At 32.8% G+C, this 20,037-nt stretch overlaps 1 protein-coding gene across 10 annotated transcripts in view; it reads left to right on the forward strand.

Moving 5' to 3' along the window:
• The window catches only part of LOC147656818 (furin-like), a 292,983-nt gene that overhangs the window by 175,098 nt on the left and 97,848 nt on the right, over positions 1–20,037 (forward strand). For 7 of the 10 annotated variants that reach the window (XR_015293694.1, XR_015293692.1, XR_015293693.1 and 4 more), the window contains one exon: positions 16,897–16,950. The exons of the other annotated variants lie outside the window; for them this stretch is intronic. Coding sequence is in view for 4 of the 7 variants with exons in the window: in XM_086913342.1 (XP_086769468.1) it covers positions 16,897–16,950 (54 nt within the window). In the remaining 3 variants the exon portion in view is untranslated. The remainder of the gene's footprint in view (positions 1–16,896; positions 16,951–20,037) is intronic. 10 annotated transcript variants of the gene reach the window in all.

The following is a 20,037-nucleotide window of genomic DNA, read 5'->3' on the forward strand; positions in this document are numbered from 1 at the left end:
TCTATTTCTCGCCGCGTTTCGTCCATTTTGATTTCTTCTCGGAGCGAAAGAAACGAGCGCTCGAATAATTTTTAACGTTCGAATATCGTTCGAATATAATATCGACGAAGAGTTCTGCTTATATCGTACACGATCTTTAAATCGATCAATTTCTTTATTATCGACGAGAACATCGATTTGAAATTTAAAAATGGTGGGAGAGTAACGAGTTTATTATTAGAATGATTAGAGTTAAAGAGATGTTTATTCGTCGCGTATTGGCAAAGGGGAGCTAATTAAAGGAAACTAGTCTATTAATCCTCCATCACGCTCTCAATACGTCAATCTCTGGAAGATAAGATTACCGTGGATCAATCGATATAATACCATTCGAGGGATTTCACGTCTCGTGTCTGCTCGTTACGATTCCAGTGAATCAGAAAGGGAGGAGGGGGGGAGAGAGAGGGGTATGCCTGTCGTACAAACAGCAGCGGCTCGAATATGATCAAAAGCGCGTGTAAACAGTTTGTCAAATATTTAATACGATACATTTTATGTCCATGTTTAACACGATGAATCAATATATATCCGCGCATCGATTTATTATTTACCGAAATTTGAATTTTATATTTGATTACGTAATTACGTCATTTGCGCGTTTTTGCGAAAATAAGATTAAAATCGATTTATTATCTCGAAAAATTTTCCATCGCGTCGAAAAAATTGGAAAAATTGGAAAAAAAAAAAAAAGAAAGAAAGAAATTCGATCGAGTGCTCGGGAACGAAAATCGTCGAAAATATCGAAATTTAAAAATTTTTCCAAATTCCGCTCCTCCGATTCGATTTTAGCTTTTTCTCGAAATTCCACCGAGGCTTATGGAATGTAAGTGACTGCTCGCAACGAGGTCGATAGGTTTAACTCTGACTTTTATCAGCCTCGTTTCACCCCGTTTCATCCCTTATTGTCAATTTTCCAAATCCAACGTCTAAATCTGCGAACTCTAAACGAATCGAATCGGCAATCAGTTCGTGAATTTTGCGATTACAAGCTTCGTTTAATTCTCAGTGTATAGGTCCACTGGCGTATTTTCAATTGTTAATCTGGGTAATTAACAACCCCCTAATACACCTTTCGATTAACTTCGTTTTATGGTCGGCGAAAAAAAAAAAATTAGAAAATTTTCCCGCCAAATGTATGGTCGGTGTAATTGGAAAAATTTTGGAATTATCGAATTTTAAATCATCGTTTATCGATTAACCACTGAATAATACGAGTCGAAGTTTTATTTATTAAATTTAGAATATATTCGTGGTTACGAATCGTTTGCAAATATAATTTTATACAACTTTGTGCAATGTGTATTTCATGTTTATTTTTTTTTTTTTTTTTTATACTGAATATTAATCCATTCAATAAAAATATGGACAATGTCATTCTCCTCGATATTGAAATTTTCATCTGAAACAATCTAATATTTTTATTAGAGTTTTTCTCCTTCTCGTAAATCTCTTTTCTGATTCTTTTCACAAACGAAAATGTAACGAGAAGGAAGAAAGAAATAATTTTTCAGAAAGAGCAAAAATGCGATAATTAACCGACGTGTTACTTGTTAAAGTTTTCGCGATGCAAAAGCGAAAAATTGTATCTTATATCCTGTTCCAAGAGAAAGAGAAGGAGCGAGAGAGGAGCAATTTTCTTAGAAATTCTTCTCAAAGAACATAATGACACCAATTACACATTTTAGCTTTTAAGTTTGCTTTGACTCTGAAACTAACTACCTTTCAAGAAATACAACTTTCTAAAAAATTGTATGTACGTGTCTAGTATTTTTTTCACGCCGATTAATTTAAAAAAATTATATCCTCTAATGTAACATTGTTATATACGAAGCAATGTAAGCAGATCTGTAATGATATTACTTAGAATATTGTAAAATTGAATCAGTTAATTATATCCCATAATAATATATATTTCAGTATTTTCGATCGAAGAATATGCAAGGGAAATTAATATTAATAATTACGATAGAATAACAATAATAAAACCATCAATAAAAACTTTCTTTTATCAATATTCACTTTTATACCGTTTTCCCATCTTTGTATTGTATCGAAAACGAATAACGATAAGGGTTGAAATGAGGATGGAGAAAGAAGGGGTATTTAAATGATGCACCGTAAAATTTACTCTCGAGCAATCTTGAATGGGCAGAAGAAAGGTACAGTTCGTTTTTTTTTTTTCGTCTTTGAACTTCTTCTTCACCTTTGCGCAGTCAACCTTCTTAGCTTTGCACGATCGACTTGCCTCACCCCTTCGCGCAGTCAACCCTCTTTACCTTCGTGCTTGCTTACAAATCGATCTTCACTTTTAAACACTTCTCGGCGAGACGAGGCAATACGTTTCCAATTGTTACGTGATTTTATCCTCGTCTTGCTTCATCGCTCAATTCTCAAGCTCAAATACAATTTAATATTTGATATTCACTGTAATATTATTTATAGATGTCTTTCACGTTTTATTATGAATCAAATTGCCGCGTTAAGATACCAATCAAAAATTGATTACACGCAGTAAAAAATTATTTACAATTACATATGCTACGTTCACTGGTGGAAGGCTTGGTTAATTTGCAAGGAAACGATCTGTATCTAAACATACTATAGATATAATTTTATATCGAAATAATTAATAGTTTCGAAAATATTTCAGCTTCCAGTCTTGGACGGTTATTCTATAACGTAACTTCACCAATGAAAATAATATTTTCGTTTCTGAGTATTAGAATTGTGGTTACTTTTATGTAGCGTGTGGTGTCAGGTTTGTCAACAAAGCGTCTGAGGTGGGGATAAATGATCCTAGCGAAGGACAACCCCTCTTGCCTCTCTGCCATCTCGCGAGACTTTTTTCAGCAGTGACCAGTAGACGTTTCTAGGCAACTATAATATTTGAAAAGATCGCTCAACGGACAGTTTGGAATCGTAACTCCAAGTAAGTCATTAGAAAAATATCGAAAGCAAAAATTTTCAAACTTATAATTTATAAATGCAATTTTGTATTCGAGTAGTTGAGATAATAATTAACAGTTTCGAAAATATTTCAGCTTCCAGTCTTGGACGGTTATCCTATAACGTAACTTCGCCAATGAAAATAATATTTTTGTTTCTGAGTATTAGAATTGTGGCTCTTCTACTTTTATGTAGCGTGTGGTGTCAGGTTTGTCAACAAAGCGTCTGAGGTGGGGATAAATGATCCTAGCGAAGGACAACCCCTCTTGCCTCTCTGCCATCCCGCGAGACTTTTTTCAGCAGTGACCAGTAGACGTTTCTAGGCGAACTATAATATTTTAAAAGATCGCCAACGGACGTTTGGAATCGTAACTCGAAGTAAATCATTAGGAAAATATCCAAAACGACGATCTGTATCGAAACTTATGCATTGGTACAGGCAGAGAATCCAGAGAATTCTAACGTATCGATATGAATATAAAAATTTTTTTATCTTCTCATAATACGCATTTTAGTTTAATTTATACGAATATATGTCGAAATAATTAATAACTTCGAAAATATTTCAGCTTTTAATCTTTGAAGATCATTCTATAACTTCACAAACGAAAATAATTTTTACAATTTTGAATATTCGAATTGTAGCTCTTCTACTATTATGTAGCGTGTGGTTGTCAGGACAGTACTTCAACAACAGTACTTCGAAATTTCAAAATCGAACGTTCTCGATCAAAAATTAAATCCAATTCCTATAATTACGTATAGAAACCACTTTCCTCGCTTTTTTCATGCTCATTTTCATCTGCTTGAAAAACAATATTCTGATTCGCGATTATCATCCATAATCTCCTCCTGCTTTCTGTTTCTTCCATTCGTCATCAAGAAACGTTGGTACAAGGAAGTGCACTTCGTGAATCTCGGTACCTGCTCTCCCTACCCTTCCACATTCCTCCTTCAAGCACGAGGATACTGTTACCCGACGATTTGTGCGAGAGTTGGGTGTTCCATTAACCCGTTGAAAAAGTATAACCAATTTAAAATAAATTTTACTCGTCTATGCTGAGATACATTCGATCTTCTCTCTCCAGCCGACGATATCCGGTTGGACAAGCTTCCTTGAGCAACTTTCAATACCTCCAATAGCTCTCTCGTGATGGCAGTATTTTATTTTCCTCTCTCCCTCGCTCTCTTTGTTGCTCCTTTTTACGAGGCTCGAACCTCCATCAGGGATTGCTCTCGAGGGCGGAATAAAGCGGCGCTATATCTTTTACATTCTGGATTTCTATCTTTTTCGAGCTTGAAGCGACGATTCGATTCGGGTTATTGATTTTCGTGAAAATACAAGATTTTCGATAATTGTTCGCGATTTGTTTTGATCAATGATTTTTCGGAAAAATGTTGATTTTGGTGTTTTGAATTCCGTTGCCGAGGAGATTTTCGTCGCAATAGTGGGATTTTTGAAATTTGATTTTATGATGAAAATTTGATATTACCGATTTTGACAATTTGATTTTGAGTTTATTGATGATCAGATTTTCGAAATTTTTTTATAATTTTTTTTTTCCAATTTGTACAATTTAAGGGAATTATTATAATTTGATTCTAGCTCGAAGTATTAATATTGACAATATTCGTTGAATTTGCTGAGAACGAGGTTTTCAATAAAATATTTCATTATGGTGGTAATTTGTAGATGTTATTGTTTTCTCAACAGATATGTAATTCTCAAGAAAGTATTTGTATTAAAATTATTCATATTCCGTGCTTCGTTCCTTGATCCAAAAAAAAAAAAAAAAAAAAAAGTTCGAAACAGGGCGAAACAACTAAAGTTAATTAAAAACTTTCTACGAATGTAAATGCACGCCTCTCTTCGTCCGTATAAATGCAACTGTATATTACCGAGGAGAGACTGGGGTGTTTTTTAAGATTACAAATAAAAAAAAAAAAAGAAGTGTATACGAGCATCTTACTTAAGAAATTAACAGACGAAATTAGGCGAAACGTTTTGTGCAATGAATAGCGAGTAATAAGTAAGGAGAAAATGTTTCTCCTTGGATAAATATCGTCTAATGAATTATTCCATTTATTTTTTATTCCGATATATCTTATAAACGAATAATTTAATATCCGATCAAAAATGAAACAAAAATTATCCAGAATTATCCTAAAGTTTAAAATAATGATTTATAAATTTTGAAAAGATTTTCTGTTCTTTATTGTTCAGTTATTTACAGAAATTAAACTGTATCAAAAAACTTAAAGTTGCAATTTCTCTTATCTAATCAGCAAAGAAGAAGTAAACAAAAATACTTGAGAAACTAAGTGAGCGAAATTTCGCTCGTTAATATCGATATAGTTATCGTGCCGTTATATTAGAGGATAATTAAAAATTTTTTTTCCTGTGGCAACACACGTGTGTGACGTATATGTAATAGGCGGAGCCGTGGAAAATATATGTAATTGGAATAATCAGTGGGAACCGATATATTAACCCGAACACTCCTTTAACCGCAGCATGCAAATATAGTTTAGTAATTGCGGCTCTCTATAATTTTAACTTTCCATTACCGAGCAATCTGGACAAAATAATTGCTATTTTAATGATGTCCATAATCAAACTGCGATAAATCACACAATTTCGAAATTATAAGTATTATAATAATCTTTCGTTCTTTTTCGTATTACAATAATTACATCAAGAAATCGCTTAAGATGTTACACAAAATAGTTCGATTTAATATGAGTTAGGAACAGTATATTTCGTTGGTGTTTAAAGCAAGAAATTTTTTTCAAAAGTTGTAAATTATCAACTGACTCGAGAAAGAGGAACAGAATTAATGGAAGTATTTACATATTTAATACGAATATTACAATTAATTTATTAGTAAGACATTCTAATCTTTACAGTTTCTAATTATAATTTGCAAGAATTTTATTGATATTGAATTATTAATTCTCAACAAATCCATTTAAATAATTCTTCATCACGTGCACAAATTATTAAAAGATACTCCCATCTCACAAAACTGAATCTCATTTTATTTCTTCCTTTCGCCCAAATTTTAAAATCGGCTCTACGCGATCGATTTCTCAAAAACGTTTCGTTCGATATTTTCGGTGTTACACTCGCGTGTTAACCTCTTTACACACCTCTCGTGTTTGAAGAGTGTTCCTCCACCTATTACTCCCCCCAAAGATCGGGAAGCGTAACGAAGGCGGCATGAAAATTCCGAACCGGTTCAGATCGGCTCGAATCTTTCTCCCGTGCGAGAAGGAAAATGAGAGCGTAGTTGGTACAACGCATCGATTTCCCATAGAGAAGGAGAAGGGCAAGCTGTCCGACCGATTAAATTACAAAACTCTACAGTGTTGAATCCTCCCTGGAATAGCGGGGAATTAATTCTGGAACGAGTGAGGAGATGGCCGTGTATATCCCTCGAGGCTGCATTGTTCGCCAATAACTTCTAATAATTTTCTGCCACCGCGGGAGACTTCTCCGATATTATTATCCACCGTCGCTGTTAATGGCGGCGTTACATGTGGCGCCATCAGCCGAGTATATTTCCGAGGATCCGGCATCTTTCGCCGAGTATTTTCTTAATTCGGATAAATAATTCGGGCGTCATTTCGCGGAATATTGGAGAGAATAATACAAAAATTTCTTTCGCACGGAATATCGATGGATTCGTTCGACACGTTTGGAGGGATAAATCTAGAGGCCGGAATAATACAAAAAGTTGTGGTGTTCTCTATTGAATATTGATATATTTGTGCAACAAATATTTCTCTTTAAAGGAATTCTAGAGGTCAAAATAGTGTTATATTATGTAGAGAAATTGCGACTACTGTAAAATTGTTATTCTGCACGTGTCGTAATTAATTTTCTAATTTAATCTAATTAGATTGAGGCAAATCCTTGTTCTTTTATTTTCAAGAGTTTCTGGTCATTGTTAAACACACTTATTCAATCGTATCGGATTGAATTATTGTCACAGGCTTATTCATCAAGGGATAGTGGTGTTTCACGAATATATCAACACCCTGTGTATATTTTGCGCGCTATTTTCCACTTAACATTTTTCGTTTCCTTTTGAACGGACACACGTGTTGACGATTATCGCTCCAAGTCTTCTTTGATGGAACATTTTCGAGCACGCGTCAACGACGTTTTATTTTTATGTCTCTCCACTTTGTGCCTCCTGCCTCCTCCTTTTCAACCGAAACTTGCAACCGATCGAAACTAGCAACGGTGTGCTCCAAGAGCATCAAAAGTTGAGGGTTATTTTTGCCGTTGACGAAGAGAAAAGAGAGGATCAGTGTACTTGTTCTTGTTGAGTACGATAATAGTCTTTTCCAATATATATATATAGTGTTAATTAATTTTAATTTTGGATTTTTAAGTTTGTACATATAATCAAAATTTTCTATTCTAATTAATATTCCATGATGGATTTTGAATTAATATCCAATTAAAAATATTCGATCCTGAATTTTTTCAAATTACTTCAATAATTATAATCCAATGATAAATAATACACGATTTTATTTTCCAAAAATTCGACCAGGATGAGAGAGAAAAACATTCTGATCGATCACGAGATTGAACCAGAAAATGTGTTGCCACGGTCATAATAACCATATTTACAATTTTCTCGATTTTTCTTTCGTTTCCCCTCCGTCCTTATTTCCATGCAAATTTATTTAATCCCACGATCTCGCATTTGAATTTTTCTCTTCGATTCTATTTCTTCATTCACCCTCCCCCCTCCTCTTTTTTCGTTAAACGTTCCGCTCGTTCGACTTATCCCCTCGGCTCGATTGTCGAAAGAAATCCTATCATAACGGCGGCTTAACAGCGAAACTGCTTAATAAGAAGCCAATTATGTTAACGATAAGCACGCTCGCGGTGTGCCACCACGGGGTTTGATTTTATCGCTACTACTGGTACTCGCGGGAGTATCTCGTTTTTAAACGAACTTAAGTAACGGCTGGATTTTTCTTCCCCTTTCGCCGCCCACGTTATATTATAACGAAAAATTAAGCACGATCGGCGGTTAAAAAAGCAGTATATAAAATTTAAGTTTCGTTTAAACGGTCGAGTATCTTTTGTTGTATTAATTGAAAAAATTTTAAAGAAAATCATATAATGAAGAGAAACATTTCTCGAATTTTATATATAAATGCAATCGAGGAAATAATTAGAGAAAATAATTTTATTTGATTGGATATATTTTAAATTAATGATTTTTCGTTACAAATGGTTTAATACTTTTTTACGAAGAATGCCGAGTTGCATTTACCAGTTGCACTAAAAAACGTATTGTTTTATTTAAATTAACAGAATTAACTTTCGTAGGTCCATTTGTGAAAAAATTAGTAATATCAGAATATTCTTTGCTTGAAACTATACAACTTTTATCTGAAACATTTTTTAATATTATAAAAAATTAACGAGATAATACGGATTGTATTGTACAATATACCGGGTGTCCGAATAGTATTATTTGATGTATCACGCTTGTTTTTGGAAATATTAAAAAATGTTTCAAATAAAAATTAAATGGTTTCGAGGGGGGCATATCCTGTTGTTGTTCATTTTTTTATACATAGAAGCGTAAAGGATTTATAGAAGTGAATGTTGTTTCTTTAAATGGAACTATACATTTTTTAATACTCCTATCGATGTATCTTGGCATTTTCTATAAAAAAGTATTAAGGTACATGTAGCAAAAAATTTATAGTTTAGAAGATAATTAAATATAATTAAATATCTTTTAAACCAATAGTTTTTTATTATATATGGTTTGAAGCTTTTTTATAAAGAATAACGTGATACATCGATCGATGCATTAAAAAGTATATGATTCCATTTGAAAAAATAAAAGTTGAGTTCGATAAGTTTTTTATGAGTTCATCTATGAAAAAATTGAGGGCACCAGAATATAGCCTTTTCGAAACCATACAACATTTATTCGAAGCATTTTTTGATACTGTGAAGAATAAACGAGATATTTAACAAAAAAGATTAATATCGAAATTTCCTGAAGGGAAAAAAATTTTTCTCCAAAAATTCGATTTTGTATTAGGAGAACATGATATGATAGGAGGTCGATCGAAAAATTTTTCCAGGAATTTTAACATTTCTTGGAAATGACGTCGAATTCTCAGAATTTTTAAAATTCATGGAAATGACGTCAATTTCTTGGAATTTTCTATGAATTATGGAATGAACGAAATATTAGTCCAATCTCTTTTTGCATCAGGAGAATATAATTTAAAAGGAGTTTTTTCACATTTATCATATATTTACCATTCTCATACTTGTCTTTTTTCTTGATATTGTCATTTTTTTAGAATCTTAAAAACATTTTCTTTCACAATTTATATAAATCTAGATACTTCTTGCACACTTATCTTTCAACATGAAAGTCATTTGCTATTTATTATTTTTTATATTTTTTAGAAGAATTCAAGAATACATTGAGTACATTGTTTTTATTATTTGGAATATTTATATTTATTTTTAATTACATAATGTAATATATCTACAGTATGCCTAGCTTATTCGTACAATTATTATCTCAACTACTCGAATATAAAATAATTTACAAATTATAAATTATAAATTTGAAAATTTTTGCTTTCGATATTTTCCTAATAACTTGCTTGCAGTTACGATTCCAAACCGTCCGTTGAGCGATCTTTTCAAATGTTATAGTTGCCTAGAAACGTCTACTGGTCACTGCTGAAAAAAGTCTCGCGAGACGGCAGAGGGGCAAGAGGGGTTGTCCTTCGCTAGGATCATTTATCCCCACCTCAGACGCTTTGTTGACAAACCTGACACCACACGCTACATAAAAGTAGAAGAGCCACAATTCTAATATACTCAGAAACGAAAATATTATTTTCATTGGTGAAGTTACGTTATAGAATAACCGTCCAAGACTGGAAGCTGAAATATTTTCGAAACTGTTAATTATTATCTCAGCTACTCGAATACAAAATTACATTTATAAATTATAGATTATAAATTCGAAAATCAGTATACGTGACAAATACCATGGTAGAAATTTTCCTTCCAAATTAATCGATCAGACCCGAGTTACTTTCGCGAGATTTCTTTCTTCAGCGAAGAAAGAACAGTTGGCACCGCTTGCCAACATTTTCCCCGCTTGTTTTAACCTGTTCGCTCGCGCGTTTATTCGTCGAAATTCGCGTGTGCGCGCGAGATTAGAGAAGAGGGGAATGAAAGATATCGTGGCCGGGAGAATCTGGCGGAAAATTTGGCGGAAATTTACGAAGTTTCAGACGGTCGAAAAACGGGAGGGCCGCGTTAGGAAGTTTGCGAGCGCGGATTTTCGAAACCGTGCCACGGAAATTTGCATATCTTGAGCCTTCGGATGAACGCGATTCGGGCGTTACGCGGCCAAATAAGACGATAAGCCTCCTTGTCTCCTCCCATTCGCCGATTCGGATTTTCCCCGTCTTTACCCTTTGCACACATCGAATGACGCGTTCGCCCTTCCCTTTATCTTACGCCTTAACCCGGCACGATTTTGTTTCGCCATTTAGAGATTCGCCATACGATACGTTGTAGAATTTCGAAGAGGGCGTTGATGTGTATTTTGGAACGCGTTTAAAATCAGTTGTATTTGTAGGAGCAAAATAGCAAAATTGAGTTTATTTATTATGAAGTTTGATTTTTTTTTTTCTTTTTCTCGCAACAAATTCTTTTACCTTGATTCAGCGTTTGTGAGGTTTTATGCAAAAAAATTTTTGTGAACTAATAAAGAATGTATATTGCGTTACAGTTTGAATATTTTACGTCTTTAAATTTTTTTGTTCGATCTTTTGATTAAAATGGGATACTGCGAATGAAAAATCAGACATCAACTTTGTCAATTTTAACACACTCTTCCTCTTCTTTATTTCTCGCGAATAAAAATACAAAGAATAAAGAACGAAATATATCTCTAAAGCTTCTTGAAAAAGTTACACAACGTTCATTAATCAACCGACCCCGTAATCAAATATCTGCCTCGTAATCCTGGCAAAAATTCACCCATAATATATACATATATATATATTTCATTAAAGAGAACTATCGCGCAAAGGACATTTCCCATTAATTTATAACTCTTTATTGGCCAAATCCTCTTAATGCAATCCTGGTAGCATTTTCCTGGATGCTTGAAAAATGCTTGCAACTTCTATCATCTTTCCACCTTTTATCCTCTTTTACCTCTAATTTAAACCAGTCTCGTAATATATAAAGAGAGAGAAAGAGAAAAAAAGTAAAACAAGACGAATAACAGTAAAAAAAAAAAAAAAAAAAAAAAAAATGCAGAGAGAAAGTAGAGAGAGAAAGAGAAAAAGATTCTCTCGAACGTTTAATCGCGTTAAATGTCTCTTAAAAACGAGGATAGATAGGAAAAAAATTAATCAGACTGATTAGAAAATTGGCGAATTGGTGAAAGTCAATTAGGAGGCAAGACACGTGGTCAAAAGAAAAGGGGGGGAAAAAAAAAGAACAGATTGCAACCGTTCAATTTGCGGCCAAGAGAATATGATTAACGGTGGTGGTTACAGGAAATTTTTGTTGAAAAATCAGCAAATTATTGCGGTTACTGTAATTAGTTGTACTTATGGTTAGCGGTTTTACGAAGTAACGGCAAAATTTACGGTCCCCATTTGTTAAACGTGATTTCTTTCTAAATTTTTTCTTCTTTATTAACGATTAAATTGCGATTCGAAATACTTTTTTTTCGTTCTTGTGTTTTTCAAAGAGAAATTTCAATGAATTGAGTTTAATTTAATTTCAAAATCGTGGAAGTTTAGAATCTTTTAATTTTAACATTCTATCTGATGGAATATCGATGAAAATTGCAAGTTCCCTAAATCCTGAAAACTTATAAGAGATGTGAGAAATTTAGAATTAAAGAAAATTTCACAAAAAAAAAAAAAAAAAAAAAAGAAAACAATCAAATTAAATTAGAAGGCACCGTTAGACAGTTGTAATCATACAAAGAACAATCAACCTGTTTAAAATATTATTTCACGTATACTTACGTATAAATTCGCAGGAAAATTTTCACCGAAAGTATTCGTATGCTTTCGTACGATAATAAGGAAAATCAATTACGTCTAACGTAAAAGAAAATTAAATTATTGGCAAATTTATTATAAATTACAAAATCATATAACCATGTTTATATTTATGGGGAAATTTTCACACGCTTTCATACAATGTAACAAGAGACGAAACGACATGTGAATCATTATAATCGTATAACGAATCTATTTAAAATATTATTTCAAAAAGTATTTCATTTCGTAACAGTGTAAATCAGACACGTTTAATGTAAAAAAGAATTAAATTATTGTCAAATTATATTGGACAGCTGTAATCACATCTAGATTTGTGGGAAAAATTTTCACAAAAAGTATTTACACGCTTTCACGCGAAATAATAAGAAACAAGGAGAAGCAATTTCGTTTCAGTACTAATTTTTCAGAAGGATCCAATCCCTTCGATATTCCAACAATCTTCCAACCTTGTAGTCCGTCATTTTCACCCATCCATCCATCCATTCATCCATTCATCCATCCATCCATCCATCCATCCCCCAGTTCTTTTCGTCCAATTCTAAACCGAGGATCTCGTGAGCGACAAGTTGATAATTACTCGCCGCGAGCTAGTCAGGTGTGCCAGCTAACCAACGAAAATCTCATTTTCATGCGACCTCGTTGTCAGCCGAGGGTTCCTTCGCGACAATTTCCACCAAGAGTAATAATAATACTAGCGGTGGCTGGAAAATTGAGTCGACGACGGCCTTCGAGTTGGGTGATGTACGCACATCACCAGAGGAAAGGAGCGGACAATGATGGCGGAAACGCGGGGCGACGAAAACCGCGAAGACGAAAAGAGAGATTGGGTGGTTTGTCGAGGGAACGAATTAAAAGGAGTTCGTTAGACGGTGATAATTGGTACGAAACTGGTTGTTGGTGTTACATTTCTTTAGAGGAGGGGAAAGGAACGCTGTCGAATAACGTCTGCACATTAACGGCGACGAGGTGATGGAACGCCTTTTATCGCGAGCTTCGTTTTGTTACGAGCGAGAAAAATTTTCTTTTTTTCTTCTTTTTCGCGTAATTAATTAACTAATTAATTGTATAAATAAAATCGAACGACTAAAATTATATTTTAAGTAAATTTTGGAAATATTGTGAGTGGTCAAGTTATTCAAGAATGTATGAGAAATTTGTTTTAATGCAATAGCATGCACGACACGTAATATTGATTCATGTTTTGTGGTATTGTAACAAACGGGAACAACTTGAAATCTCGTGCATTTTTGCTCGAATATACATATTTTCATCGAAATGTAAAAAATAAAGCCTCATAAAGCCTCTTGATTTTTTTATTCCGATAAAATACACAAATTTTCCATCCTTTTTTCAATCATCAAAAACTATTTCATTTTTTTCAAATAACCGATATGTATCATTACCTTGAAAAGTAAAATCATTTTCTCGCGACGAATAATGTTCCAACCAAACGCCATTAAACGGTTAACCATTGTCTACTCTTTTAATTCTCTTTTTCATCCAATCAATATCATCGTAAAATCAATTTTTTTCACATAACAATTATATACTCGTCATAAATCTAAAAGTAATCACTTTCTCGCGATAAGAATATTTATTGAACGTCATTAATTAATCAATCAGATTAATTAATTAATCTGTTGCAAAGTAATTTCCTTTCCAATATCGTAAAAGCAAATAAAAGCCACGAGTATTCTATTTCCGATATATCGAAGATGATCGAGAATATATAATCGAAAACGAAAAAAGAAAAATTGCAAACGAAAGCTGGATTGGAAGTGATTTGACACATGGCTACGCGACATTTTGAAATATTCAAATGCGGATCGCGGTTTCCTCTCTTTGGGAAGATAATTTGTCGGCGGCCAGCAAACATCGAGTTCGCGAGATTCACGGTTTCCGGTTCGATTTCACCGTAGCCGAGGTAAATACGTTCCGAAGGGATTAATAATTAAGACCGAGGTCAGAGGAAAATCCGGCGATAAATCAACGGACGACGATCTTTCACCGCGAATGGACTTTCCATGCTCCACACTGTTCGCTAGTCGCGTTGCAACTTTGATAATACGCCGTTACGTGGGTCCACTGTTACTGGATATAAATATTTTTCTTGATTCGGAGGAAATGGAACAATGTTTCTCTGTGGATTTGTCATTTTCGATAAGGCGTTATCAGATCGAGAGATTTGAGAGAATCGAACGAAATTGGAAGAAAAGATAATGTAAGAAAGGAGGGGACTCGATTAATAATAATTTGTAATATTATTCGTGAAGATACTGTATTTACTTTTTAAGCCGGTAGACGGCGCGTCAGTCGGCTTGATCATAGTGAAGCTTGTCGCGCTCAAAAATGTGTGGTGCATAATTCTTCGTGGATCACGTGTAATTAATTTTAAATCGCGATAGATATTTATTTAGATATGATCGAAATTGTGTAAAGTTAAATTACCAAATCGAAAGATTTGAAGAAAAAGAAATCGTTCAGCGATAAATGTAATATAGATGGCGTTCGGATTCGGCCGCTTCGCAGTCGAAAACAATATGGCGCATAATTGAAGTTCCTCGTGGATCGTGTGTAATTATTCTTAAATCGCGAAAGAAAATTGTTTAACCGTGATCGAAATTGTGTGAAAAATTATCGAATCGAGAGATTTGAAGAAGAAAAAAAAAGATAAGAAAGAAGTAACTTGATTATTATTTAACAATCGTCTAATTTAATATGATTTTAATCGTTATTTATTCCGGTTTTAAGAATGATTTCGAAATGAAGATACTTGTATTTTCTTTTTAGTTTTCTTTAATGTAAAAAAAGAATATTTTTATCTATTTCGTTATCGTATCGAAAGGCGAAAAATTGAAGACCGCTGTTAAAAAATTAATTCGCGTAGTCAGTTTAGATAATTATTTATAGTTTAAGTGGATAATGAAGACATAGGTGAGGATTATGCCCCGATTAGGGATTAAATGTGGTGTGATAACGTGCATGTGTTCCATCTACATGATGGTAATTGATTAAATATTTATGAAGATTATGCCATTAGGTGTAATGCAAGTGAAAATTGGTTATATCGGTGAAATGTTAACGTCGCGGAATTACACGTGGGGAAGAGATACATTTACGCTATTGTGCCATTGTGTATTTCAAAGAAATCGTACGATATGAAGAATGATAGATAAATTGCGAAAGAGTGGAAAATTTGTCTCCACGATTTATTTATAATTTCACTTGAACCAGAACTATAGGTTAAACCAGCTTGATCTCATGGTATAGCGTGGTTGTGGCGTGCAATTTTGTCCGGGTGATTGGTCTATTTGATTTGACGACGGATTCGTGGCGTTAACACTCTTCGAAAATGGAACGATCGAATATATTGATTCGTAAAACTGTGCTGACAACTGTGCGGACTTATGGACAATTCGAACGAACTCTGCTGTTGAAAAGTATAAAAATATTATTTCTCGCGTTTTAACGATTCATTGCTTGCCGAAATAACGTCTCTCGATGATAAAAAAAAAAGAAGACTTGGTCGATCGATCAAAAATAGATGGAAATGGTTAACGAGATTCATTACATTACATTTTTGATATTTTTAATATTAACGATGCTTTGTTATCTCTTTTGATAAACTCTATTCGTTCATTTAAACTTCGAATCGATAATTTCGAGATGTATTTAATACATGGATACATGAAATATTAATATCTCGCGTAAGAGAGTTTCGAATATTTAAAATTTGTCAAAGAGCCACTGTAAAATTAATAGATTGGAATATCGGTATTAAACTACTTCGTTTTAATATTCAATCGATTTAATCCGTACGAGATGTGGAGATATCCCCCCCCCCCCCCATAAAAATCCGTTTGATCTTGAAATAACGGCCAATTATAGTCCATCAATTTATCGTGGTATCGACATGAAGTCTTCGGGAGAAGCGTAGGACATCGTCAAATGTTTGCTCGTTTTATTTGCCTGTCGTTTTCCTTGGATCCTTCGTTTCTTGCCTTCGGGCCTCTCTTTTGATCCGGTGTTCGTCCCCTGAATACAACCGTATCGGTAAACGATATTCGACTTCGATTTAGATATACGAAAACATTTTCGGAAAATTATTCACAGGTAAATAGAGAAACGTGTGTGCGTCTTCAAACAAATATATTTTATATTTTATTTTGATGATCTTTTCGTTTATATTTCTTAGATTTTATGATACCGTGGAAAGTTATTTCGGAAAGAGAAATTAATGCGAAATTCGATGCGAAATAAATATTTAATTCTTTTACATGCTCAAAAGTTCTATGCTTTTTAATAATCTACTACCTGTACCATATTGATTTGAAGAATACAAGTTCATTATAAAATAATGAAGATTCAACTCGGAAAACAAGTTGCTAACCTCAAAACTTGAGCGCGACTATGTAAAGAAAATGGATGACATGGAAAGTTGTAATTACGATTATTTCATAACTTTCCCGCTGTTATTAAACTCTGTAAACTTTAACTCTGTTTCTCATCAGTTCATAAAGAAAAACCATTAAGAAGAACTAGAGATATCAGAGGCTTAAATATTACTTTGAGAATGCAGAAAATTAGTGAACTATAACAATTGTTGAAAATGGAATAACAATTTACAATTAATTGTAACGCTTTAATTCACCGATTTGATATTAATTTGGCGCGAATTTTAAAGGATAGTTTTGTACAAAATGAATTTCTTTTTCCTTCTGAAAGTCATAAGATTTTAATAAGTTTTTAATTTCAAATTCTAAGCAAATATCAATAATTTCTTTTTCTTTTTTTTTTTTTCAGGTACGTTACAATTTTTCATGGTTTAAGTTCATGGATTGCAGTGGATCTAACAATGTAAGTCTTTTTTTTATCTAAAATATTTTTCGTTACATACATAGGATGATAAAAAAGTGTATACTCCAACAATCTAATATTATTTTCGAAAATCAATATATAAATATAAGACTAACAATAGCTGTAAAAAAAAATAATAAAAGTAAAAATTTTATTTCATAGATGCTAACCTTTAATAATACATAAGCCTGGAAGATGAAAAGTAAATTTTCATTGTTAAAAAATAATATATTGATATAATTTTCTTGATCTCATCGCTCGATCTTTACTCGAGCATTCACAAATCACTTTATCCTTGAGCAATAATTTTTTAATGCATCGTATTATCTTCGTTTTACTCCTACATCAATTTTTATTTCTTCGTTATCACAATTTTATTGGCTAGATTAATTAGGTATATTAAATTTAATGCGAATCGATGTCGTAACCATAAAGAAATAAAACTGGAATGATTAATTAAGGATCGTCCCGCTGTTGGAAACGAATATTTGTAATTAGCATTACGAGTGCAAATTTATTGCGTAATCTGTCCGTCCGTCATTCCACGACGATTCGATCGAAAATTTTTTGGATTGCCGTATAAATGCGGCGATGATTATGGCAATTATTTTTGAACATAAACGTGTAATTGAAATTTGTTTGATCGAATTAATTCGAAAAAGCTAATTGAATTTTTCAATTATATTCGAAAAGGATTCCTACACAGTTTCGATAAAATAATTTTAAATTAAAATAAATAAAAAGGGGAAGATTATTAGAATAAAGTTTAATAAAAACGGTGAAATAATTAATTCTGTCAATTATAATCTCGTTAATTATTACAACGTGCAACACATAGTTTATAATCCATTTCCATAAATTTATGTATAAACACTACGAAATAAAAGATCTTTAATTGCTTCTGCGAGCTACGCATAATTATTCCGTACTTCCGTTAGTATATCCAATGAAAATTGCTCGGCTAAGGTAATTACAGAATATATGTCAATTAATTTTAAATTGCAGAATAATTTATTTCACTATGATGAATATGTTGCAATATAACGATAAATAAATTATTAATCTATAATAAAAATTAGAGATAAATTAAAATTATACGCTCGTCTCGAAATCGAAGATCATAAAATTTAGCCATATGCTTTCGCGAGACTCGACAAAGAATTACATTTAAACGATAATTTTAAGATCATTCGTGTTCATCTGTACGTTTCTCAAAGTTTTCACACTTTCGAGTAAATTACTTAAAAGTTCCATGATATTATATAAATTATTCCAAAATTTTTTTGGAAAAAAAAAAAAGAAAAAGATTCATTGAAAAGCATATCGAGTGCAAATTACTATTTGTGAAAATTAATCACTTTCGAATACGTGCAGATTACTTTTAATTTCAATTGAAATTCTACACCTCTTCAAATGTAACTATTTGAAACCGAAAATTATACGAATTGACAATTCGAATTCCGAATCGATACAATAATAGTAGTCGATATTTGATGGAACATGGTTTGATAATCGATCTCTTGCAAGATTGAAAGTGAAAAGCCCTAATATGCTTTCGATAACGAGTAATTGACGGTCTATTGAGTATTGACTAATTGACAATCGAACGATTGGATTACGTTTAAGATTAAGTCGAGACTTGGTGGAGTTGGACACTTTGATGGCAATTGTCAGGTAAACGTCATTTCATAGAATCAACGATTATTAAAAAGCATTAACTCCATTTATCTTGAGTGTTTTAATATATTTTGTGTATATATTGCGTTAAGATTCTAAGATTTTATTGTTGCTAAAAATAGAGATATTTTAATGTCGAACATTTTTAATTGGTCAAATTAATTTGTCTCCTTGATTAATCTATTTGTTCAATTTCAAGTGGAAATGTAACGTATATACATATATTAAAAGATAAAGAAAATATAATAATTCGAAACAGAAGACCTCGTGCAAAATGCGAAACTTGAAAAAATTTTCAAGTTTTTTAAATATAATATATCAAAAAATCTGAAAAAAATTCCAGAATACTAGTTATTTTAATACGTGTTACAATGGAAGCACTTTAAAATCTTAACAAAGAATCTACATTTTTCAGCATTTTTTGCATTCACAATTCGCAACGAAAAAAATTTACAGAAATTCTCTAACGCACAATATCTATAATATACCTGAATATTTTCAAAATTTTTGCATGCCAGCAAAACAAAAAAGGAACAGAAAGAAATAAATTCAAATTCAAATTTTTCTTTTATTCTCTATCCTTCTCAAAAATAGAACATTGAAATGTGCAAGAAATTACTTTTGCTATTATCCATCACTAGATAAAAGAGATGTTATTCAATATAATTTATATCTATGTTGTTGTTTTTTTTTTTTTTTTTTTTTTTTTTTAAATACAAATACTATTGGACAGCACGTATGTTTGCACGTATCGAGAAACATTTTTCAACCCTGTGTAGAATGGAATGTTTAAAATCCAGCGGCGAGCATCAGGAGATAGCTCAGCGAGCACAACCACTGGAATCCTGCGGTTACTTTAACCGCGAACACGATTAATCCTAGCGAAACTAATTCGCTCGGCCGAGTTCGCTTTATCCGACTGTGTGAGCGGCTGAAGAAGGCCGGCTGAAAACAAATAATTAACGCTCCTCTGTCGTCTGCGGGCTTCCTTTTTGAAATACACGGCCAGTTTGTGCGATGAGGCCACTCGTCACGTGAAAACTTTTTCTCCTCGTAGTACAGATTTACGCTAATCCCATGGGGAAAAGCTTACTCGCTTCGCCATGATCATTTAGCACATGGGTAGATTTTAAATTCACTTGCGTGTGTTAGGAAGCTTTTGACGATTGGAAAATTGGGATTTTAATTTAAAAAAAGTAAATGTGTGAAAGTAAAATGGTAAAAATATATTTTGATAATTTGTAAATTGATCGGGATATTTAGATTAGTTTATTGTAATAATTAAAGTATAATGGAAAAATTATACTACTCGGTCAATCCCATAAAACTAATAAAACAGACTTATGATATAGTAGCTGAAATTCTGAATGCCCTAGTTAGAGTTAATCGTCTTCGGTTACTTTCGACAAA

Source organism: Apis florea, unplaced genomic scaffold (genome assembly GCF_048593485.1).
Source record: "Apis florea isolate Af1SG1 unplaced genomic scaffold, ASM4859348v1 contig_3496_pilon, whole genome shotgun sequence".
Classification (NCBI taxonomy): domain Eukaryota; kingdom Metazoa; phylum Arthropoda; class Insecta; order Hymenoptera; family Apidae; genus Apis; species Apis florea.